The 26,205-nt window shown below is 44.3% G+C and overlaps 1 protein-coding gene across 1 annotated transcript in view; it reads right to left on the bottom strand.

The window, feature by feature from the left end:
* Window positions 1–1,598: 1,598 nt before the first annotated feature.
* grin3a (glutamate receptor, ionotropic, N-methyl-D-aspartate 3A) overlaps window positions 1,599–26,205 on the bottom strand; it is a 106,540-nt gene continuing 81,933 nt past the window's right edge. Inside the window, exons 8-10 of the mRNA XM_060038834.1 lie at window positions 6,122–6,283; window positions 5,625–5,695; window positions 1,599–2,996 (exon numbers count right to left, since the gene is read on the bottom strand). Coding sequence (XP_059894817.1) covers window positions 2,384–2,996; window positions 5,625–5,695; window positions 6,122–6,283 — 846 coding nt within the window. The 3' untranslated portion in view covers window positions 1,599–2,383. The remainder of the gene's footprint in view (window positions 2,997–5,624; window positions 5,696–6,121; window positions 6,284–26,205) is intronic.

Below are 26,205 nucleotides of genomic sequence, written 5' to 3'. Positions count from 1 at the left end.
GATATATATTATACAATATTAGATTTAGAATACACTATTAGATTTAGAATTTTTTAACATTGAACAATAAAGCTGAAAATTATTTATTGAAAATTGTAAGAGTTAAATTCAGAGGCAAAAAATCCAGATACGTTATTTCAAGGCATAAATATTCTGTGCTTAGAATTCAATGGCTTTTTATATTCAAAATCCGATTGCACAGATTTACTTCCATAGTGTTGCATCAGAACTGGCACCTTGGCACAGCCTGACCCAGATTGGATCCAGGAGTAGGTTTGGTCCGTTGAAAGGTCTCCCCGGTGCGAGGCCTCTTTGTCCATCTTTGCACCCATTGTCCCCAGCGTGACAATCCTTACCTTATTGCCCACTGCGAGCCAGCCTTACCCAGGAGGTCAAGCTCAGCACAAACACTGCTGAGCTGGACTGGAATACAGCAATGAATGGACTTGTTTTCAGGAATGCATTCTGAGGGATTTTATTCCCTGTGCATTTATGTCTTGAAGGGGTTGCCACGTTGATTTCACAGTTGTTTATGCCATGGATTAGTACAATCTGAAAGAAAACTCACCGCACTGACATTTACGGTTCTTCTGCACTGTCAGCTTCTGTCTGGTAGACACCAAAGTATTAGCAGATAAGAGGGAATATGGTGTTTGTGTGTGCGTGCGTGCGTGCGTGCGTGCGTGTATAGTCAGTCTTTGGTTTTGTCCGTCTGTACGTATTCCCTTCTGCCTTTCAGTTATACAGTATTTGTATGAAATAGATATTCTAGCTGGGTCGCAGTGTTGCTGTTTATGAAACCAACTGCGGGCATTCTGCTCTGTAATCAAATCCTTTGGGACAGGAGTAATGATGCTACAGGAAGTGACATATGACACATGCAGAAGTAAAAGTGTAATAGGTATTAACAATAATCATCCCCGCTGTCACAGACGTCCCCTAGCCAGATCAGCCAAAATTTATTATATTGCTTATTGGTGGTTGTTGAAGTGTGTGTGGATGATTGCTGGTTTAAGCAGCCTCTCCTGGTCGAGTCTGATTGGACCCTAGGGCTGGGTGAAGCTGCACACCTCTTTCACTTTGAGTAATCAGTGTGTACTGGTTAAACCAGTCATCTCCACACACTCATGGAGAGATCTCCTGCATTAAAGCATGGAGCAACATTGGCATCTATCATCCACTGCATATATCATCCTCTGCAAAACGTACAATGAACTGGCTTCAACATCACCACCATGTGTCCGTTGTCTGGAGGGGCCCAATAAAAGTCACCTAGGTGGAGTGTAGCTTTGGCATTGTTACAGTGGTGTTGAAGGCAAACATGTTCTCAAGATGATTCCACTCAGTCACAAATGAACTGTTTTGGGACATTTATTATCAGGTAGATACCTAAATTGGTCAGGCTACACAGTGAATTAAAACTAGCATTTGGTATTAAAACATGTGAGATGAGTTCAGATACCATCTGTACCAGTAAACGTTATCTGAAGGTGTATAGAAAACAGGAGAAAATATTTTCGTCCATCTCGCCAATCATACATTATTTAAATATATACTTTTTTACAAAGCATACGTATAAGCCATAACTGAAGTCCAACTTTAACTTTTTAAAATGTATATTTAATGACATACCATACCAAAGGGACCATACCAAAATAGTTACTGTAAAATGCATAGTCAGAATAGTCAGAATCACATTTATACCATTCAGAAATCAATCTCTTTTTTGTGTAATTCCTGCCAAGTGAATTTATTTTCTAAGGCTTGAGCAGGACTCAGGATAGAGAGGTATAGCTGGCTAGGTCAAAACTCAGATCCTCCACATTTTCAGTGAACACATTAAACATGGGCAAAGGAGGCCGAACCATCCATCAAAACACAGAGGGAGGTTTGTATTATTGACCGCATACAATATATGAAACCGTAAAAATAAAATGTGCATCAGGTCATATGAAAATGAAAAAATCCAATGAATGCATTTGTGAACGTGAGGGGGTAAAGGTGAAACAATGGGATATAGTAGAGAGCAATGAATGAATGTAAAAGAGAACAAATTATGTGGGGGCATGAAGGGGCACATGAGGTGGGTGGTTAATGGCAGCGACGGAGAAGCGACCAGTTTGGTGAAACACAGGTTTGATTCAGCAGCTCTGTCCTACGGTCCACTGGAGTAGCCTTCTGCTCAGGACAGGTTTTCGTCTGAGATGTTCCGTCGTCAGAGAGGCATCGGGTGAACTTTAAAACCACTCAAACTGTGTTTGAGAATAACCTTTTAACTCCAGACCCATGTGCAAGATTTCTGTTCATAAAAATCCCGGTTCAGAGATTCTTGTTCTTGAATCTCAGAGAAATGCCGACCAGCTGACTGGCCGCAGCAGAACCCTCAGAGCTCTGGGAGTGTGTTTGTGTGTTGGATTGTCTGCTGGTGGGACTGGCTGTACTGAGTCAACTGGTTGAGCTGCTTGGACGGCTGTGAGGCAGGCTGCTTAGCTGCAGTATTAGCAACAGTAGTCTGGTTAGTGGGCTGGTTACTGGTGGACAACTGGTACTCTTCCAGCTCCCTCTTCCTCCTCATGGCCGTCTGGAGCTGCTGCTTGATCACCAGGATCTGGCCCTCCAGTTCTGCCAACTCCTGGACCAGGGGCTTCCGACCCGGCCCGGCCCCCAGGCCCGGCCCGCAGTCCCCCAGGCCCAGACACTGGACCGGGGCCACGCCCTTTCCGGAGGCAGCAGTCAGTCGGCCCAGACTGGAGCCGGAACCCAGACACAGGCCCAGGCGGCCGTTGGCGTTGGTGAGTAGGGACAGGTGCTTCCCCAGACAGGGGAGGGAGCTGGTGTTGGCCAGAGTAGAGGGGTGAGGTCCGGGGGGGAGTTCCTGAGGAGAGAGGCACTCTAAGTCATTCTTCTGTACTTCCTGGGGGGGGACCCTACGGCGGTTGCAGTGGGAGGAGTCGGTGGGAACCCAGGAGGCCGATTGGTTGTTTCCCTCGTTGCACCTGGAGATTGGACAGAGATAAGAACAATGGAAAGGTTTCCTTGCTCAAGACTGAAACAAAAACGTGCCCTGATAATCTATTATGAATAGGTCCTTATGCTTCCCGAAAACCTTCTCCTTGAACCTCATGCAAAAATAGAGACAAACATTATAGTCAAACTACCCAGGAAAACCTTGAATACTCTTAAGAATTTCTAATTCATCTTATTACTATAAATTGGGTTTATTTCTGCTGGTTACCAATTAATCAACCAAAAAATCAAATGAATTATGCTTTAGTGTTAGTGTGCTGCTATTAAGGCCATTGATCCTTTTGATCACATTGAAACACTCTAGGTTCAGGTTTATTCCTTATATTTTTGGAGATAACGGTAATAATGGACCAAATAGTCTCTGGACCAAATTGTCTCTGGTCACGATACAAATACAGACAAAAGATAATTGAATGGGACTCTCTAAATAAAAAAAACTTTTTATATTTGATTTGCTATTAATTATAGATGACCATGGTCCCTTCAACAAATACCGGAATATCAGTAATAATGAAACACAAAAAGACAATAATATTAGCCTTTGTCTCCAGGGTGTGTGCATCAATTACTAGCCCTCCTTCTCTGCTTTGGATTCAAGGAGCTCTCCTATTCATCTGATCTCCACTTCCTTTGTTCCTCGGGCACAGGAACCCAAAGCCATCAAAGATTCAACACCCTACCCTAACCAAAACACAGCTAGTCGTCCAGTTGGAATCAAACTTGCGAATACCAAAATCATGGTTCATGTCGAATGCCAGCCCCGTACTGCTTCAATTAAAGAGGGATTGCAGCTGCCCCTCCCATACAAGGCACTTGTAAAACAATACAGTGGAACGATACTTCACGTGAGAGGGATATGCTTTTAGTCCCTGGGGATTGGATCTGCATAGCATTGGAGTGTTTTGAGGACACTCCAGCAGGGTGATGTTATCCTTGGTTGGAATGGTCTGTGTGCACACTCGCTGAGGCAATCAGCAGACGTGTCGCTCTTTGTTTGAGCGCTGACACGTTAACAAGCCCAATTCCCTTTCATGTCGTCTCACAGAGATCAGAGTCTGTGTCTTACACGGAATACAATGCTCTGAATCCTTCCGATTTCGTGATTTGTGGATGTTTCTTCGTCCATCAACAGCTGGTGGTTTCCCTCCCAGCTAGAGATTTTGAGTTTGGAGCAAACCCTCCTGATCTTGGTCCAGCAGGCGAGACAGGGTTCACCACGTCATGCTGGACCTCTCTTAAAGGTCAGTCAGTTTGAAAGGCAACATATCAGCTAATCACATCAATGTGTAAAAATAACAAACCAGAAATTATATGAAGATCTATTGAACCATGCAAACGTTAATGTCTGGGTTCTTTTATACAGATCACCATGACGACCACAAACGAACATCAATATTTTTACATGATTCAATGATGAGCCAAGCTTGTAAAACAGCTCAGTGAACAGCCCACAGAGGTTGTCCTCACAATAACCACGGTGAAATCAGCAGACACCGTCTCCCATGCTCCTCAGTCTCAGAGAGGGATTTACATCAGGGTGCTATTAAGGTTTGGCTGTGTCAGGAAGCACAATGAGGAGTTAACCCCTTCCCTTCTAAAGAACAGTCATCATCAAAAACATTTTACAACTTTCAGTTTGAACAAGTTACACGTTTATTCCTGGTTCTCTGCTGCTATATTGCAGTCATACTGAAAGAGTACAGGCATAGAAGACTTTCTTACGAACCACGTTTATACTCCTGAGTATGTATGTTTGTCCGGGTTGATGACTATGTACGTGTTTAAACACGTTTAAAGTACATTCATCACAATTGAAAACCAAGGGATTGCTTCTGTTTAATATGAACAGCAGCCCAACAGAAGAATACAGCCATAATAAAGTGCATGTCTTACTCCATGCCGGGACCCACAGGCCTGTATTCATACAGAAACTCTTACCCAGAGGTTGTTAGCACTTCTTAGGTGCACAGCGTTCAACATTCCCAGCGTCAGAGGAGGTCCTCCACTCTTTATCACTGATAATCACCCTCCACAGAATGTCCATCCCCTTGGCCTCCTTATAGAACCCCTCCTTTGGCCACCAGTTAGAACTTAAGTGAACTCATATTGGCAGACAGCTGATTGGCTGAATGGGCCTTTAAGGGGTGAGGGAATTGTTTTTTGCTTGATAAATGTTTTTTAAGGGAGATTGAGGTTCTTACACAGAACTACAGAGGCTCCGCGTCATCTATGATGAGGTGTTAAGATCACAATCTGCTCCATCTGATGAATGATGTGTTTGTTGCTTTATTTGTTTTTGTTTTGTGAGGGCAGATCGTGTGTGTGATGTTAATGATGATCAATACATACATTGAACTTTGACCTATCTATGGACTGTGGAACAGGCTAGTGTTGGGGCCTGGCCCCCAGAGTGCCGCTGTAAGCGTCCTAAACCCTACTTTCTACCCTATTTTCTTAATGAGGTGTCTCTCTAGTCACACATACACTGTGTGTGTGTGTGTGTGTGTGTGTGTGTGTGTGTGTGTGTGTGTGTGTGTGTGTGTGTGTGTGTGTGTGTGTGTGTGTGTGTGTGTGTGTGTGTGTGTGTGTGCGCGCACCTTTTCTCTGGTTTGGTGACAGTTGGGAGTTTGTCGTCGGGGAAGGTAGAGTTGAGCGCACGATGCAACCTCTGGAACACAGAACACAATATCCAGGGTGACCTCTGACCTCCCTATAGAGCACTGGGCCGTGTATGAACACGTGTCTGTCTGTTTGTGTGTGTTTGTGTATGTGTTTCCGTTTGTGCGTAGGTGTGTGTGTGTGTGTGTTACCTTGCTGGTGTTGGTCTATACCTGACTTATGTGTGTTACCTGGCTTCTGTTTGCGTGTAGGTGCGTTGGTGTGCTTGCGTGCATGCTTATGTGTGTGTGTTTGTTTATGCGTAGGTGTGTGTGTGTGAGTTCATTCGTGCGTAGGTGAGTATGTATGTGTGTGCGTTGGTTCTTTGTTGTCTTGGTGCATGTGTGTGTGGCTGTTTGCGTTCATTCGTGCGTAGGTGCGTGTGTAGGTACGTGTGTGTGCGTTTCATTGTGTGGGTGTGTTTGTGTGTGTGTACCTGGCTGGTGTGCAGCCAGTATCTGAAGCGCGGCTCCTTGACACGGGGGATCAGCAGCCGGTAGACCATGTGCTCGGCCAGCGTGGTGATGAGGGAGAGGGCCACACCTACACACAGCATCACAAACAGACCCGAGAAGTGCCTGATCCCCATCTGCAGTGTCTGGGGCAAAGGAAGAGAGATCATCAGAGGGAGGGAGGAGATAGGTAGACAGAGGGGATGGTGGAGGAGGGGCGAACCAGAGGAGAGGGGGAGATAGACAGAGGAGAGGGGGAGATAGACAGAGGAGAGGGGGAGATATTCAGAGGAGAGGCGGAGATAGATAGAGGAGAGAGAGAAAAGAGTAGGGATGGAGAGATTAGTGCGGGAGAGCAAGAACAGTTAGCAGACATAAAAGGGAGAACGGGATAAAGGTGGATGGAGTTGGTTGGAGGAGAGAGGTGGAGCGATAACGAAGGGAGGGAGGAGGTTGGGAAGAGCAGGAGTGGAGATATAATAGAACAGAATCAGAAGAAAGGTGAGGGATTAACAGAGAGAAGAAAAAGACAAAGAAAATATTTGGCGAGAGGAATGAAAAATAGAAACAGATGGGGGGGGGGTGATAGAGGTTACAACAGGAGAGCGACACGCTGGAGGAGAGCGAAACATTAAACATTCACCATCCATGAATAACTAGCTGCTGGAAAATAACACAAAACCAAGTACAAACCAACTGATTTTAATGAAGTACTATTATGGTGTTGATACACTAGGGGATTGATGTGACAGAACAAAACCAAAGAGTGCTTTATGGTTTACTACTCAAGTCATTCATCAGATTCTCTTCACACAGTGAAGGATTCTCCATGAAGTAGCAGGCGGTCCTGAGGGCATCTGGATCAATGACGCCAGGTGGGCCTGGAGATCGGGATCGAACCCAGAACAACAGTTTGGCTGGTTGCACCTAGCCACTGACTATCCTATAGTAAAAAGAGGTCTACCTGGCTTTATTTCCTTTACCACGCCGATAAAGGCCTAGCATTATGTTATCCTGCTGCTGAAGTGTTTTGCTCAGGAACATCACATATTTAACTAGGGAACATCACACATTAAACTAGGGAACATCTGTTGAACCTTCGGTCCTCCTCAAACCTCAAGGGGTCCCTCGTAGAGTGAGGAGAAGGATGGCTCTTTTAATGCTTGCAATAAAATAGTCACTAATTTATTACAGCTTTCCTTTTTGTGCTTCACAGCCACTCCATCCATCACTGGTTTTAATATTCTCCGAGCCAAAGGCTCGCTGTACATGTGGGCTGTGGCACTTCTTCAGCTGAACTGTTTATAAAAGTGCTGAGCGCGTTTAAACGCAGACAAACTTATACTGTATGAATTAGACTGGGATGTCCTCCACTCACCAGAACAAATGTGTTGTTCTACTCACCTTTGCCTGTCGTTAGTTACCAGTTAATCCACACCTAATTGATTGATGAAACATGACTGGATGCAGGAGTGTCCGAGCATTGAAGGCTGATTGAGCTAGATCGGTGTGACGCCTGATAAATTCTATCACCTCTTGCTACGGCTGCAACAAACACAAGCATGAATGTTCATCATCATACGGGGGCAGGATAGTGTAGGGATTAGGGAGTCTCCAAGACAAAAAAGTTGTTGTTTTGATCTCCATCTCAAAGTCAAAGTATATTTTATATCCAAGAGCTGGGCAATTAGTTTGGTCAAAGAGCAGCACTTTTAAGACACATTGGCATACAAGTAGGTACCCCTCCCCACACATACACACCAAGACACACACACAAACACACATTTTAATTCTTTATTTGAATCCACCAATCACATTACAAGAGACAGGATTGAAATGTTACAGAGATGAGATAGGTCTTTGTCAGTGGTGCAGTGGTCCCTGGAGAAGTGGGTATACTCTAAATCAGTGAACCCCAATTAGCGGCCCGCGGGCCAGATCCGGCCCGCGAGAGCCAAATGTCCGGCCCGCGCGGACCCAGCGCATTCACATGTTATCTCCAAAAAAAAAAATATATATATATATATATTTTTTTTTTTTTTTTTTTTTTTTTGCGTGGCCTGCTATATTTTCCCCTCAGCCCACACCATCCACTTGACCGTTGACGTTACTGCGTGCATACGTAATGACGTGCTTCGTGCGTTTTCAACTTCACTAGCGTCACATGCCAGACATGCCAGTCACTTTCTGTCACTTTCCCGCTATCCGTCTGTCATCCCAGGGTATTACAACTTTGTCAAAAATCAACGGATTGAAAATTTATGAAAGAAACATGTCATTTGCCAAGAAAAGGAAGGTCAACCAGGAGAACCGCCAGTTTAAAACTGAATGGACCGATAAGTATTGCTTTTCTTTACCGGACCATGCCAACGCAAAGCCGACATGCTTAATATGCAAGCAGACCGTGGCTGTCATTAAATCTGACAACCTGACACTTTAACTGTTTGCATGCTGCCATCTTTAATGGAAGTTTCCCAGAAACATCTGAGCAACGCAAACAAAAGATTGCAAGCATGTTGACATCATACAAGCGGTCAGTTGTAACCATATGCAAAACGGCATCGGCACAAGAGAGCACAACAGCTGCTTCATTGCATGTTTCCTGACGGCGAGTGGACTGCAGAGGCCAAAAGGCTTGTGCCATCCACAGATTAGGCAGCTTAGTTAATACTCAGGGTATTAAGTTTGTGACAATGTAAGTGCCTGTTACTTTGTTTCCTTTATTTATATGGGTAGATCAAGCAGAGCTGTGGTCGTGGTAAAGAGGGAAGTCATGCACGGGGTGTATGCTCAGATACTCAGGCAAAATAAACAAACTCTACACGACTGCGCCTGGGTATCTGAGTGTATGTTTTGTGTATGACTTTTTTCTGTGTTGTGATTGCAGCTCTGTTTGATTTATTTACATGTACTTGCTATATAACTGTATATGTTGTTTAGCCTGTAGTTATTTATTTATTATGCTTCATAGAACTAAAGGTGTTTTTATTTTACTGTTGTTTTATAGAAACTGAAAGACATTACCGAGTATTTAAATAAACAAGGCTGAACATAATATAGTCTGAAGCAAGCTACGTCTCCTCGTCCTCCTCATTCCTTTCATTCTCATCGATGCACCATTCCTGGATGCTATTTAAACCTAATTGATCTAGCCCTCCTGCATTATCGCTAAAACAGTAATTATAATTAAAGCTAAATTTGCACATAAAAATGGCGAATTAGAAAAATGAAACGACATTTCGGCCCTTGGCATGGCATGTTTGACCAAATTTGGCCCTCTGGAAAAACTAATTGGGGAACCCTGCTCTAAATGTTTGCCCTTTTTTAACGCAGCCCAGAAGAACGCCCTGTTTTAGAAACAGTGACATGTGAGACTACTCAATTTAGTTTACCCAAAAATCTGTCAGTAGTATTTGCTCATTGTCACATAATTTCTGCTGCTTGATCTCAGGGAGGAAGGATTATGAAATTACTGAACCAACACTGGCCCACAGACTAGTGAGAGACAACTATGCAATTTGAGGGAACTATTCCTCCTGGAATGACACCTATTCTCTCACTTGGCAAGTCAGTAAATTCTTTTGTAAACTCTGTCTTTGAACAGCTGATTTGCAACACATAGCATGGGCCAGAGTGTGCCACTATTATAAAATTAACATGACTTGATCAGGAGCAGTTTGTAGGTATTACTGGTCACACAGGCAGCCTGCATGAATGTAAAATATAGATGAGGCAAACATGGTGTTTCAGTCATTTTTTGAACATTTATTTAAATAAAATACCGAATTTGACAATGCAACCTTGTTCATATTTCACCTTAGATTAAAAAAAACATGCATCATTCTCTTCCACATCAATCATCTTGTTAGATGTATATAATATCAACAAATATATAAATTAGTGCTTTCAGTTAAACGTGTTATTAACGGCGTTAACGCAAACCAATTTTAATGGCGTTCATTTTTTTATTGTGCGATTAACGCAATTTTCTTTCTTTTTTTTCTTTGGCTCAAAACAAAGAAGCAGTAGCCTGACTGCTATGTTGAAGGCAGTATGTTTGTATGTTCATCTTTTAATTGCACTATAGGCTTTTTTTTTGTATAGGCCTGTTTTGATCAGTATATGCCAATGTTGTTCTCAATAAATAAACATTTGCACAAGGCAAGCCGATGCACTTCTCTGTTGATAATAGTATTCAAATTAGAAAACTTAATGGGACAAAGAAATCAAGGGATATTTAGCATATAAAAAAAATTACTCGCGATTAATCGTGAGTTAACTATGACATTTATGTGATTAATCGCGATTAAATATTTTAATCGCTTGACAGCAATAATATAAATATCATATGATGATTGAACATCATCATTCAAATTATTCAACAATCTAAAGGCAGTGAGTATTAGCCAATAAGAGGCAGAGTAGCGTGGGTCATGGCTTCACCATCCTGCGTTCACACCAAACGCGACATTTGTTGCCCGTTCGCGTTGTCGCCGAAGTTTTGTCGCGCCACAAATCATAATCATCATTGCATGTCTTTACCTTTTGTGGAAGAGGGAGAGACGTCGGAGGACCCGACGCAGTCTATTCATAATATTGTAAAGACCACGGAAGAGGCAGTGAATGAAGTATTGATTACACAGAGATTTATTAGATAGGCCTAGGGCAGGGGTGTCAAACATACGGCCCACGGGCCGGATTAGGCCCGCGAACGGGTTTAATCCGGCCCGCGAGATGATTTTGTGAAGTACAGTATTGTAAAAAAATAAAATAAAATTATTAAAAAAAAAAGAATTTTTTTTAGAAAAATCCTTCCTAGCATTACATGGATTGCATTGACGGGCACTGATTAATTTGTTGTACATTGAACTACTGGACAATTGTGTGTAACTGGAAGTCGCTTTGGAATGTAGCGTAAAATGATCTGCTATTTTTCAATGAAGGAAACTTCTTAATGTGTCCACTAGAAGTCGCAATAGCAATTATGTTAAGCAAGAAAACTTTATACCGGGGCTGAGCAGGGAGCAAGTATAAACAGGTAGTGCAGCTAGCCCGGAGCTACCTTGTCGTTCTGCCTTATACTTTCAACATTATGCGCTTTGGCACTCTCATTGCCCCAAAATGTCTCTGTCAAAAAGACGAAAAGTGGACTGTTGCTGCTTTCACACCAAAAAGAACCAAGAGCCAGTTCCGGGCTGGTGCTAGGGCCAGTTCCAAACAGGTTCCAGCCTTATCCCACTTAAGAACCAGTTGGTTTCACACCGGCCAGAGCCAGCCATGGAGCCGGCGTGAGCAACGTCATGACGTCACTGCAAACGTCTCCGCTAGTGAGCTTGGACAGAAGCATACGGCCGACATCTTTCTTTATTCTGGGTGGAAATAGTAACATACTTATGCCATTAAATGCGTTTATGGAAACATTTTTAGCGAGAAATGTGCATTTTACTTTCATAATGTTCGCTCGGTGAATGTGAAGGATGTTTGGTTTGATAGTTATGACGAAGAGGGAACGCTCCGTTCACTTGCATGGACATGGACTCATCTAGCTGCGTTGACGCGTTGAACCACCACACAATGATCAAGCGTCAGGTTAGGCGCGCAGAAGAACCCTCGCGCCAGTTTCAAACACAACAACAACAATTTCGTCTTCGATTCAATCCGTGTATGGTTCGTTCTTTGAATATTCCGATTTAAAACAAAATCAGAAAAAACAAAAAAGAACCATACACGGATTCACTTCCATTGTTTACTTCGGTGTTTTAAAAAATTGCCGGTCTTCGTTGGTCTTCGTGTTTATGAAGGTACGGATAACTCCGCCCCCTGCCCCCGGCGTAAAAGCGGTTCTAGTTCTAGCCCAGCTCAAAAGTGGGGCCAGAGTTGAACCGGTTTTTAGGGGCCGGAGCCGGTTCTTTGGCGGTGTGAAACCAAAACACAGGCCCTAGCTCCGAACTGGCCCGGAACCGGCTCCGATTTTGCGGCGGTGTGAAAGGGGCAACAGAGTGCAGAGTTTTCCAAGAAAAATGGTCATCGTCCTTTTTATTCACGGAAGTAAATGGGAAACCTGTGTTTGGTGTGCTCACAGCATGTTTAATTTTACATAATGATGCCATATTTTTACCGGTCCGGCCCACTTGGGAATAGATTATCATCCATGTGGCCCCTGAGCTAAAATGAGTTTGACACCCCTGGCCTAGGGCCTACCTAATAAACCGTTGGAACACACAAGACCAGAAACCATAGCAATGCCGGTAAACAAACCCAGAGAAGCCTAATCCCTGTGAGAGCTTCCCGCGCTACGGCCATCCGGAGGCTCACAGAGCTTTTGGCCGTGATATTATGTATACAATTATATCATATACTATAGAGCTCCGGGAGTCGCAAACGGCAACAATCACTTTCTCCTCCATGCTGCAGTTCAACCCGGACTGCACTGCACTGAGTTTGACGGTTGAACGGTGATTGGTTGTTACCTTACACATGTCACTCAGTGGCCACGCTGATTGAACGCTGATTGGCTGTCATCACGCGAAATTTGCGTCAAAGTTGAAATATTTCAACTCGAGCGAATTTGTTGCACCACAAATCCTCGTGAACGGGCTCGCCTGTGCACGGCGAAAGTGTGGCGCGACTAATCAAACGCCGGTTTTCTCTCGTGAAAAATTCGCCCAATATGCGTCTCTACGTTCACTTTGTATGGGATCTTGTCGCCCCGTAGCGTTTGGTGTGAACGCACAGGAAAAAGTGGGCAATTTGGCTTGCAGATACTACTGAATGGTGCGCATCTTGGGGAATTTAGAAGTGGGTATACGCAATGCTGACTGAAAAATAAGTGGGTATACACCGCATACCCGCGTATACCTACCCTGTAAGAAAATACATTTTGTCTTACAAGTAGGTTGTGTCATATCTGGCTGTAGGTGAGTTTGGTAACTAAGATTTCTAGTGTTAAGAATTACGATTGTTTGTTCTAACTTTCCATCTGTTACTACAGTGTGATTTTGACCTGTCGTGTTGTGATCAGTTAAGAGGTGGTTCTTCTGCTATAGTTTCTGCCACTTAAGGGGGAACAAAAGGCTTGATAGCTGGGCAGAGCCAAGTCTGCCTATTTAGCAGAGTCGGGAAGCTGAGTAAACACAATACATTTTGTCTTACAAGTAGGTTGTGTCATATCTGGCTGTAGGTGAATTTGGTAACTAAGATTTCTAGTGTTTAGAATTACGATTGTTTGTTCTAACTTTCCATCTGTTACTACAGTGTGATTTAGACCTGTCGTGTTGTGATTAGTTCAGAGGTTGTTCTTCTGCTATAGTTTCTGCCACTTAAGGGGGAACAAAAGGCTTGATAGCTGGGCGGAGCTAAGTCTGCCTCAGCTACCATGCCCATTTAAGGGCTAGCTATTGATAGCGTCAGGACCCGGGAAACAAATACTAAGGGAGTCTCTCCGCGGGAGTCCCTCGAGGAAGCCCGGGGAGGCCACCTGCCCTATTGTAGCTATGTGTCGTACATTGTCAGGATTTCTACCCGTAGACGGCGTTACCATGGCTCCTCTGCTCGGCGCAGTGACCTGTCTGATCTTTGCCATCCACCTACCCTTGCTTACACTGACCTTGAGGTGATGGGAGGACTCTGCAACTGCCAATCGGCGGTCAAGAAGGTGGACTCGATTTCAGCCTACGCGTCCCTCATGACCCTTCACTTCCTGGCCCTGACAGAGACCTGGATCACTCCAGAGAACTCTGCTACTCCTGCTGCCCTCTCCACCATCTATTCATTCTCGCACACCCCTAGACCATCCGGGCGAGGAGGGGGACCGGATTCCTCATCTCGCCCATGTGGTCCTACCAGGTCCTTCCACTAGAATACTTGGCCAGATCTGCGTTTGAACTCCACGCTGTCACTGTCACCATTCCTATCAAGATCTCCATTGTGGTGATCTACCATCCTCCAGGTCCACACCGTGACTTCTACGACGAGATGGATGCCCTCCTCAGCTGCTTTCCTGAGGATGGCACACCACTCGTTATCCTCGGCGACTTCAACATCCTGCCAGAGAGTTGCACTCACCTGAACTAACCAACTTTTTTGCCACCTTTGACTTAACACTATCCCCTTCTCCTCCCTCACACAGGGCCGGGAACCAGCTTGACCTACTATTCACCAGGTCCTGTGGCACCTCTGCTCTCTCAGTTACCCCGCTCCCTGTGTCTGACCATCACTTTGTTGATTTTTCTCTCCCCTTGAAATCCTCTCCCCCCCTCCTCTCTAGTCCCCACATTGTCACCACTTGCCGCAACATCAAATCCCTCTCTCCCTCTACGTTTGCCTCTACTGTTCTGTCTTCACTACCTTCTATCGAACGATTCTCTCAACTATCTACAGATGAATCTGCAGACACTCTGCTATCCTCCCTCTCCTCCTCCTTGGATTCCCTCTGACTCCCTCTTACTCCAGACCAGCGCGATCCTCATCCCCCCCTCCTTGGCTGTCCCATCCTCTGCGGACTTGTAGAACAAAGTTGCGAGCAGCTAAGAGGAAATGGAAGAGATCAGACTTTCCTAATGATCTATCTCACTATCTTTTCCTTCTTTCAGATTTCACCTCTCTGAACAAAATCAACTCTTCTGCCTCAAACCCCAGGAGACTGTTTTCCCTGTTCTCGTCCCTCCTCAACCCTCCCTCACCCCCAACTCCTTCCTGCCTCACTGCTGATGACGTTACCTACTTTACCCAGAAAGTAAAGGACATTAGCTCATCTTTTATCCGTGCCTCAATTCTCCCTCCTCCAAACCCCTCCTCTGTCTTTACCCAATTTAGCCCTCTCACCTCTGACGAGGTCAACAGAATAATAACATCTAACCATGCCACCACCTGCCCCCTTGACGTTATCCCCTCCTCTCTCCTCCAGGATGTCTCACGCGACATCCTGCCATTCCTCACCTCAATTATCAACTCCTCCATCACTTCAGGCATTGTTCCAGCGTCTTTCAAGACTGCCAGAATAAAGCCTCTCCTCAAAAAAACAACTCTTATTATCACCGACATCCAGAACTACAGACCGGTATCTCTTCTTTCATTCCTGTCTAAAACACTGGAACGTGCCGTTGCTAACCAACTGTCCTCCTATCTCTCATCTAACAACCTCCTTGACCCTCACCAGTCAGGTTTCAAGAAGGCACAATCCACTAAGACGGCTCTCCACGCAGTGACTGAGGCCCTCTGTATGCCAGAGCCTCATCGCTCTCATCGGTTCTCATTCTCCTCGACCTGTCCGCAGCATTTGACACAGTGAACCACCAGATCCTCCTTGCCACTCTTGCCGAACTTGGCATTGCTGAATCTGCTCTTTCCTTCGTTCACATCCTACCTGACCAATCCAACTATCAAGTGACATGGAATGGCTCCTTGTCCAAACCTTGCACGCTTGAAACTGGTGTCCCCCAAGGCTCTGTACTGGGGCCTCTTCTGTTCTCCCTCTATACCAGATCTCTGGGCTCGGTAATTGCATCACACAGCTTTTCCTATCACTGCTATGCTGACGACACTCAGCTATCTCTCTCTTTCCCCTCATCTGATGAAGCCCTGATGCAACACGCATATCGGAATATCTGGTGGATGTCAGCAGCTGGACAAATGCCCATCACCTTCTCCAACTGCCAGAAACCTCGGTGTGGTATTGGACAATCAGTTATGCTGCACCGCAAACATCACTGCGGTGGCCCGATCCTGCAGATTTGCACTTTACAACATCCGCAGAATCCGGCCCTTCCTCACAAGGGAAGCAGCTCAGCTTCTAGTCCAATCACTGGTCATCTCCCGCCTCGACTACTGCAACTCACTCCTGGCTGGACTTCCTGCCTCTGCAATTAAACCTTTGCAGCGCATCAAGAATGCGGCAGCGCGCCTCGTGTTCAACCTACCGAAGTTCTCCCATGTGACCCCCCTCTTCCGGGACCTCCACTGGCTCCCTGTAGTAGCTTGCATCAAATTTAAGACGATGGTACTGGCATACAAGGCAGTCGATGGAACTGCCCCTGCCTACTTCCAAGCATTGCTAAAGCCACATACCCCAGCTCGATCCCTCTGCTCAACTACCTCAGCTGGACGTCTGGTACCGCCATCGCTAAGAGCTAGCAAAGGCCGTTCAGCAAAGTCACAACTTTTCTCGGTTTTGGGACCTCAGTGATGGAACGAGCTCCCTGCCGCTCTCAGGACCGCAGAGTCGCTCACTATCTTCAGAAAAAGACTCAAGTCTCACCAGTTCAGAGTCCACCTCGACTCTGCATAGCCACCCTCCCCCTTCTGGCCACCATTGTAAACTGTATTGTGTTGTGTTGTATTGTATTGTATTATAGTACTTGAGATCTAATCCTAACTGTGTAGCAACTGCAGTAGCTGATATCATTGCTGTAACACAGGGAATTGGTTATCCTAGCGATTGTTGTACTTGCACTTGGTTCTATGAACATCCTTTCTGTACCGACAGCGATATATTGATGCACTTCTTATGACAAATGTACTTATTGTAAGTCGCTTTGGATATAAGCGTCTGCTAAATGCCCTTAATGTAAATGTATACCCTGGACTACACCAGTGTTCTTTGTTCAAGGGTACAAAAAACATCTCCTGCGCCACACTGCCAGACTGCCTATCACTGCTGATATGGAGCAGAACTTTGCTAATTGTTTAGGTTTTCTGCTGGAGAGCCCAGCAAGCCATAACCCATTGAAAACATGGTTGCGGACATGACCCAAGCTGCCAAGAATAAACACTATTAGCTAGCATTGGTAGCCTAGGTCCCTTAGTATTTCCAGAATGGGCTGGTATTTAACGATTTTATCATTGAAAGCAATTTCCATGTACAGATCAAACACACAGCCTATCTCAAGTAAGAGCACTTCCCTTCTGTCTGTTTAAAAAGACAACATCAGGGGTATTTGGGATGTGACACATCACATCAATAGAGCTGTTAAACCATTCCAGCATGATGTGTGAATGTTTGTACATGGTCACATTTTCTAGAAATACTTCTTTAACATTGCTGGAAATCAGATCGACAAGTCGGTCATGGAGTGCAATATACAGTCCTTTGTAGATAGTACAGACATTCACAATATGGGCAACTGATTCAAGTTGATGGCCAGACTGCATTATACAGTGTGGATGGTGGTTTGCAGGATACCATAATGCCAGATTGTATTTGGAAGGTAGCACCTGCAGCCTAGCTGAGTGGGAAGCAGAGTGGTCGATAAAGTCTAGGCATGCTAGCTTTCCCTGCATTCTAAGTCCAGTCCAGTGTTGTTTGGTCAGTTTGTTTTATGTTAAGAAGGAATCTCCTTGCTGTTATGTTCTGTAGTATGTGTTGTGCCTCATTGTGATACACAGTTGGCTCTGCGGTTACAGATGGGTTGGTGACAACTGCATCAGATGCCTATGATGCTGTGTGTGAGTTGTGTTATATACCTCATTCTGTTGCACAGATCATTTAGGTCCGGCCAGTCCGACCGAACTCCAAAGCCTGCAGCTTGTGTGTCCAGTGTCCCGCTGCTTTTCCTCCCAAAGCCTAAGAAGCTGTCCTGGCCTGTTTTGGCCAGAGGGACATTTCTCTTCCTGAGGTCAAGCAGGAGGAAAGCCTAAGAAGCTGTCCTGGCCTGCTTTGGCCAGAGGGACCTTTCTCTTCCTGAGGTCCAGCAGGTGGGAAGCTCTGGCAAGCTCTCTGACAGTGGCATCATCATTGTTGAGCATGCTGATGAGGTGTGTCAGCCTGGTAGCAGTGTATACCCATTCCACGTTTGGGACACCTCTTTATGTGAGGGGAAGATGAGATCCCAGGTAGAGTGTGAGTTCAGTCCTAGCCATTTTCTGACAGCTTGGACTGTTTTATTGTTCATGTCCTGTAAGACATTTTGCAGGATGTGGACGTTTGCAAAGAGGTGTTGTACCTTTGCCAGGGCCACCTCTCTTGATAGCGTCCAGTTTCATGACTACAGGGAGTGGGGAGGAATCAATTAAATATATTCTGTTCTTATAGGCACAACATAGCTCCTGTGCCTGCTCCCCCCACTCACCCGCAATGTTGATGTTATGGCCAAGATAGGTGTATGGCTCGTGGCGTGACTAGACCGTGATAGGCTGTCCCATTGTTGTGAAGGAGGGTGGTTTGTCAGATTTGGCTTTATACCAGCGGTTGCCACCGCTGCGTCATTCACAAAGAGCTGCACACTTGGTGTGCTTCACCTCCAGCTTTGACCAGTCAAGAAATTCATCTGTTCTGGCGACCATGTTGTGTATGACACTCTCGTCTCTGGTAGGACACCTCGACATCATCAGCGTAACCCTGAACAGGATTTGGGGATCTGATATCAGGTGGTGCACACTGACAGAGCCACTTGAGCCACTCGTTAATTGCAAGGATGAAGTTCACCGCACTCCAGGGGCAACCTGTTTTAATCCCAACCTGGAGCGGAATGGGCTCTGTGAGTTGGTGTCCACAGATCCATTGCAGAAAAGATCCCTTATATACATCCGTTATGATGTCTACAAAGGGCTGAGGTAGATGGATCTCCTTCAGTGCATTCAGCATAATTTTGTGGGATAGTGTTCCAAAGGCATCTCTTAAATCTGGGAATACAGTATAAAGTTTACATGATTTATGTTTAGAATCATCAACTCCAGTTTTAAGGCAGTACACATGCTCGTTCATACCCTGTCTATGTACGATTTTTTTTTAGGTGAGAGGATGCCTGTGTACACAAGCCATGGGAGGATGCGGCCAAGCAGACATTTCATAAAGATTTTGTAGACAGTGGGAAAGAGAGAGATGTCTCTCCATGTGGATGGGTTGCTTGGAATGTTGTCTTTCTTAGGTATATATATATTTGGGTGGACTAGGGTTTTCTGGCTTTGATGGTCTAATATGTCACCCCATCGTATCCACAGGCACTGTTATTTGGCAGGTGGGAAATAACTTTATCTACTTCTTCAAATGTGAATTTAGCACTGGATGGATAATAATCTGGGATAACTCTCTATGCTTGTGGACCAAGGGGGCGGGGTCAGCGTTTGGGTCGGGGGTGATCTGGCCATATAGTATTTATAAATGTCAGTAGTATCATTGACGGTTGGCGGGGGGGAGGGAAACATGCTATTATTTAGAATTATGTCAATAGCTTTGGACCTGCGGTGCGGCCATAGGTATGACAGTTTGTCACTAGTTTAAGGAATAAAGTAGTGTCTGAGCTGAGGAAAGCAAAGACTAGGCATTTTTACAAACTCATTGAAGAGGCCAGTGGGAATAGTTTTAAATTGTGGCAACACATTATCAGACTAACCAACTCAAGTAAACAAAAGCACCCAAAGATAAACAGCATTAATGGATGTGATGAACTCACTACTAGTAATGAGTCAATTGCAAATGGTATTAATAATAGGTTTTTGAGAGGCAGCAGAGAGAGAGGTCATGTTTCCCGAAGCTCCGCTAGGCATTGGAAAAAACTACTTAATTCATCGTTCAGATCTACGTATATAGTTTGTTTCCGTCGTCCTCCATCGCTCGATTCAACAATACATTTTGGCACTTTTTACTCCCGGATCAGACCGCAGAAAAAGCCTTGGACTTTCCTATCGCCAACATGCCTCTGTACTCGGATATCTCAGGCACGGAGACTGGGAAATGCACAGACTGCACCAAACTGCAACAGACGGTGGCTTTATTTGAAACGAGACTAGCAGCATTAGAAAAATGCAAAGGACTCCCACAGGATACAGTGCCGATGGGTGAGTTTGCTGAGCTCACTCAGATACAGCAAGATGATCAAAGCTACACTGTATCCTTCCCGAAGCTGGACAAGAGAGAGACAGTTCCAGCTGCGTCTCACTGGCACAGAGTCGGCGCTAAGCCAAAACAACATACCAAAGTGAATCAACAAGATCACTCAACGCCAAATGCTAAACTACCCAAAGCTAAAGTTACATGTATCAACCGGATTAGCCCGTCACTGAAATTAACCCTGCCACTGAAGAACCGGTTCCTGCCACTTCAAGAGTCCACGAACGCGCCCGCCACCCATGCACCCCTGAGCCCCGAGATGCGTCCGGACGGACAGTGCGGACAGAGACGGAACATGAACCAGTCGCCATGGAGGCGAGCTGCGCATGCCTCGGCCACCTGTGCACCCCTGATCCCTGAAATGTGTCCGGACAGGCGGTACGGACAGACATGGAACAACCAGTCGCCACGGAGGCGGGCTGCGCATGTGTCTGCCACCGTCCAACAAGGGCCCATCTCAGAGAAAGCAGATGAACCAGACACTCTGATTATAGGAGACTCAACCATCAAGGATATAACCGGTAAGAAGATCAAAACATGCAACTTCCCATATGGAATGGTTAGTGATATCAACCATAAACTAGCCAAAATCATATTGGAAAACCCCAAAATCTCACAGATTATTGTGCATGCAGGATTTAATGATATTCAAAGAGAACAGTCAGAACTTCTGAAGAGGGATTACACTGATCTATTGGATACACTGGACAAAATACACATCAAGTCATTCATCAGTGGACCCATACCAGCAGTTGACAGGGGAATAAACAGATTCAGTCGTCTACTTGCACTGAATACATGGCTTTCCAGAGTCTGCAATGAAAGAGGAAGGGGCTTTATTGACAATTTCAACTTATTCTGGGGGCGCAAATATCTTATCAGAGCAGATGGCCTACACCCAAACAGGTTAGGCTCAAAACTGTTGAGGGACAATCTTCTCTTCTCGCTTTCCCACAAATCTCCATTGTCTGACGCACAGGCCACAATCAGAGCACAGGTTGAGAAGAAGCGAGACTACAGCCTCCCCCACACATCTACTCTGCCACTATCTGACACACAGATAGCAGACAGCCCACAGACCTTGAAGAGAGACAACAGCCCGCCCGACGCCATCAACACTGTGCCTTCCCCAATCGCTGATGCTGGCTTGGCGAGGAACGGCCACCCCCCTCCTCTGCATTACAGACCAAAGACCTTGAAGAGAGACAACAGCCTGCCCGACACCATGGACACCGTGCCTTCCCCCATCGCTGATGCTGGCTTGGCGAGGAACGGCCACCCCCCTCCTCTGCACTCCTCCCATAGCCACAACAACAACTCCAGCTCCACTGTCTCCTCCCTTTGCGATTTTCCAGCTGAATTTAAGAAACTGGAATATGTTGGCATCAAACTAGCATCTGTGTCAATGATAGCATCGCCAGGTCATGCCCACAGGATAAAACCAAAGCGGAGGGAGCCCCAGCCCCCCGCCCCCTGTACTGATAGTAGTCCTGAGTATTACTGAGACAAAAAAGGGTTCAGCCGTAGACAAAGTATAAAGGACGTTTCGCATAATCTGCTGAACCCAAGGTTGCCTATGTCAAAACATGGCAACTTTTGCATTCCTGCTGTAACCACTAAGAGAGTAAACAAAGGGAAACTTAGACACACTGCTAACCTCACAAATCTCATACATATTGCCTCCAAACCAAAAACAACCTTAAAGCCTATCAACAACACCATCAGGATGGGTCTACTTAATGTTAGGTCTCTTAATAACAAATCATTTTTAGTTAATGATTTTATTACCACCTCTAAACTGGATTTTATGTTTTTAACTGAAACATGGCTGGAACAAAATAACAGTGCAACCGTTCTGATAGAGACAGCTCCTCCCAACTATAACTTTTTTGATGCATGTAGATCTGGAAAAAGAGGTGGAGGGGTTGCTGTTATATTTAAAAATGTTTTTCAGGGGAAACAGATGTTATTTGGTGATTTTCCATCATTCGAATACCTTTGTGCTGTATTGAAATGCTCCCCCAGAGTTCTCCTATTAATTATTTACAGGCCACCCACATACTCTGCAAATTTTTTCGATGAATTCACAGAATTATTGTCTAACATCTCCACAGACTTTGACTGTCTAGTTATAACTGGTGACTGATGATTTGAGTGTGCAAAAAAACTTTTTACCATTTTGGACACATTTGAACTGTCCCAACATGTGAAAGAGACTACTCATTGTAAGGGGCACACTCTAGACCTGGTTATCACAAAGGGCCTCAATGATTCTGATCTCTCTGTGACTGATCCTTCCTTGTCTGACCACTTTTGTGTTTTCTTTAATATATATTTTATTCCCGACATACAGACAAAATCAAATACTGTCAAAAAACGGTATATCAATGAAGAATCTAATGTACTTTTTAGAAAGGCCATCTCCTTACTACCACCTCTCAACCCATGTTCTGCTGATGATCTTGTAGGAAACTTTAATTTGAAAATTTTGAAAGTAATGGATGTCATTGCACCTTATAAGGTTAAAAAGATTTCTGGAAAGCAAAAGGCACCCTGGAGAAAAGCTGCTTCTGTAACAGCACAGAAAAAAGAATGCAGGAAGGTTGAACGCATCTGGCGTAAAACAAAAATTTATATTCACCATGATATCTACAAAGAGAGCCTCCGTGCCTACAATTCAGCCTTAAAAAGTGCTAGAGAAACATTTTTCTCCAATATCATTAAAACCAATACTAATAATGCAAAAACCCTATTTGCAACTGTTGACAGACTGACCAACCCCCCAACACAAATTCCACCTGATCTCCATTCCACGCAGAAATGCAATGAGTTTGCAGCTTTTTATACTGATAAAATTGAAGGCATCAGACGCGCCATCAATATCTCCACTTCAAACAAAAATGTTGGACTACCACCCTGTTCAGGCAAAAGTAACGTGGCAGGGATGGCATGCTTTAATGTTATTGACTCTAAAACTCTTGTGGAAACTGTTACACAACTAAAGCCATCCACCTGTTGCCTTGATTCTTTACCTACCAACCTCTTTAAGAATGTTTTTGACTGCCTAGCAATAGACATATTGCAGATAGTTAACAACTCTCTCCAGTCAGGCAACTTCCCAAAAGCCCTGAAAACTGCAGTTATTAAACCCCTTTTAAAAAAGCGGAGCCGAGATACCTCTATTATTAACAACTACAGACCAATATCAAATCTACCCTTCATAAGTAAAATCATTGAGAAAGTTGTCCTCCAGCAACTTAATCACTTCCTGGCATCAACTGGTTGTTATGACACCTTCCAATCAGGATTTCGACCCCTGCACAGCACTGAGACCGCCCTCATTAAAGTTGTAAACGACATTCGTCTTAACACAGACTCTGGCAAAACCTCAATACTAATGCTACTAGACCTCAGTGCTGCATTCAACACTGCAGACCATACAATACTTTTGGACAGGTTAGAAAACTGGGTGGGGCTTTCAGGCACAGTCTTAAATTGGTTCAGATCCTACCTACAAAATAGGAACTACTTTGTTTCCATTGGCGACTTTGTATCAGAATCAACCAACGTGATGTGTGGAGTCCCACAAGGTTCGATCTTAGGACCCTCTTTATTCAACATCTACATGCTCCCACTAGGGCAAATCATGCATAATAACAATATTGACCATCATTGATATGCTGATGACACGCAAATCTATGTATCGCTATCACCAAATGACTATCGGCCCATAGATCTGCTGTGCCAGTGCATTGAGCAAGTGAAAGACTGGATGTGCCGAAATTTCCTTCAGCTAAATGAGGATAAAACAGAGATAATTGTATTTGGTGCTAAAACGGAAAGGCTTAAAGTAACCCAACACCTTCACTCTCTGTCCCTGAAAACCTCAATCAAAGCCAGAAATCTAGGGGTTATCATGGATTCTGATTTACATTTCGAAAGTCACATCAAATCAGTTACAAAATCTGCATATTATCACCTTAAAAATGTAGCAAGACTTAGAGGGCTCATGTCCACCGAAGACTTACAAAAACTTGTACATGCCTTTATCACTAGTAAGCTTGATTACTGCAATGGTCTCCTTACAGGTCTCCCAAAACAAACTCTAAGGAAGCTTCAGCTTGTTCAGAAACTGCTGCTAGAGTTTTAACAAAGACCAAAAAATTTGAACATATTACACCAATTCTTAAATCGTTACATTGGCTTCCTGTAGGTCAGAGAATTGATTTTAAAATCATGTTGCTAACCTATAAATCCCTACATGGTTTAGGCCCAAAATATTTAACTGATATGCTTCCACTACATAAGCCTTCTAGAACACTAAGATCTTCTGAGACCAATCTGTTAATTATCCCCAGAGTAAACACGAAACATGGGAAAGCAGGATTTAGTTACTATGCAACAAATAGCTGGAATAAACTCCCTGAGGATTTAAGACTTGCCCCAACTCTGAGCACCTTTAAAACAAGATTGAAGACTTTTATGTTTGCTTTAGCTTTCTGCTAAATCTTAAATACTTTACCTTTATTTTACTAAAATGCCTTTTTAACTTTCCCTTTATTTTCTATTTTTACCAGAAAAATACATGATCTGATACCAGAGAGAAAGGTTGTATAAGGGTTAGAGTCCTGAGTTTGTTTGTCCTTTTGGTCTGGGCTAGAGTCCTAGAAGCTGGGTTAGAGTCCTAGAATTTGTTGAATAAGGTCTTTGGTCTGGGCTAGAGTCCTAGAAGCTGGGTTAGAGTCCTAGAATAAGAATAAGGCCTTTGGTCTGGGCTAGAGTCCTAGAAGCTGGGTTAGAGTCCTAGAAAATTGTTAAGGGTTAGAGTCCTGAGTATAAGGGTTAGAGTCCTGAGTTTGTTTGTATAAACAATTTGAACTGTCCTGAGTTTGTATAAGGGTTAGAGTCCTGAGTTTGTGTCCAAGTTCTGTCTGGGTTAGAGTCCTAGAATCTGGATTGGAGTTCCAGAGAAAGGACCAAGTTCCTTTAGGTCGGGTTGTAGTCCCGACTTGGGTTCAGGAGAGACTGTTGATCTGATCTTAAATACATTGCACTTTCAATTTTACTTACTAAAAAGCCTTTTTAACTTTCAATTTAATTTTCTCTTAAATACATTGCACTTTCTATTTTACTAATTTCTTGCATATGTTTTCTTTTACTTATCTATTATTTTATTTTATTGTATGACAATGTTTATATGTGAAGCACTTTGAGTCTGCCTTGTGTATGAAAAGTGCTATATAAATAAAGTTGCCTTGCCTTGCCTTAAAAATGGCCTTTGACACTGTTAACCACAGTGTTCCACTCAAAAAGTTAAAGCAGTTCAAATTGTCGCCTGAAGCTCTTAAATGGCTTAAATCATTTTTGGAGGGTAGGCAGCAGTGTGTTAGGGTCAATGGGGTGAAGTCCAGTATGTTAGCAAACAACATGGATGTACCACAAGGATCCTAGCTTGGTCCATTGCTGTTCACTATGTACATTAATGACCTGCCAAACATCTGCCAAAGTGTCAACTGCCAGATGATGGTGTCATCAGCATACATCTGGCAGTTGACAAGTGCACTGCTGAAATCAATGAAGACAATCTTAACAAAGGTACTAGTCCTTTCTAGATGTTTCAATATATTGTTGATTATTGTCAGCAGTGCATGATACACCCCTGTTCTTGGTTGGTCAGCAAACAGGTTTAGGTCAAGACATGGTGAAACTTCAGTTAGCAGGTGGTTTAAAAATATCTTTTCAAGACACTTCATATGAACTGAAGTTAATGCAACTGGTCTCAGGTCATTAATTTCTTTAGGTCTATTGTGTTTAGGTTCTGGTATTATAAGGGAGAGCTTCCACTGGTCCAGTATCACTCCTGTCATGTCTACATTCTACCTGTAGACATCATAGAGCACGGTCCCTAACCCCTACCTGAAGTCATCATAGAGCACGGTCCCTAACCCCTACCTGTAGACATCATAGAGCATGGTCCCTAACCCCTACCTGTAGACATCATAGAGCACGGTCCCAAACCCCTACCTGTAGACATCATGGAGCACGGTCCCTAACCCCTACCTATAGACATCATAGAGCACGGTCCCTAACCCCTAACTGCACCGGGATGGGTAGATGACATCACAACCTGAGGTGATGATGGTAGATGACATCACATCCTGAGGTGATGATGGTAGATGACTTCACATCCTGAGAGGATGATGGTTAGGCTACATGACATCCTGAGGTGATGATGGTAGATGA

Source organism: Gadus macrocephalus, chromosome 19, assembly GCF_031168955.1.
Source record: "Gadus macrocephalus chromosome 19, ASM3116895v1".
NCBI classification, from domain to species: Eukaryota; Metazoa; Chordata; class Actinopteri; order Gadiformes; family Gadidae; genus Gadus; species Gadus macrocephalus.
This window is presented reverse-complemented; position numbering and strand designations above follow the sequence as displayed.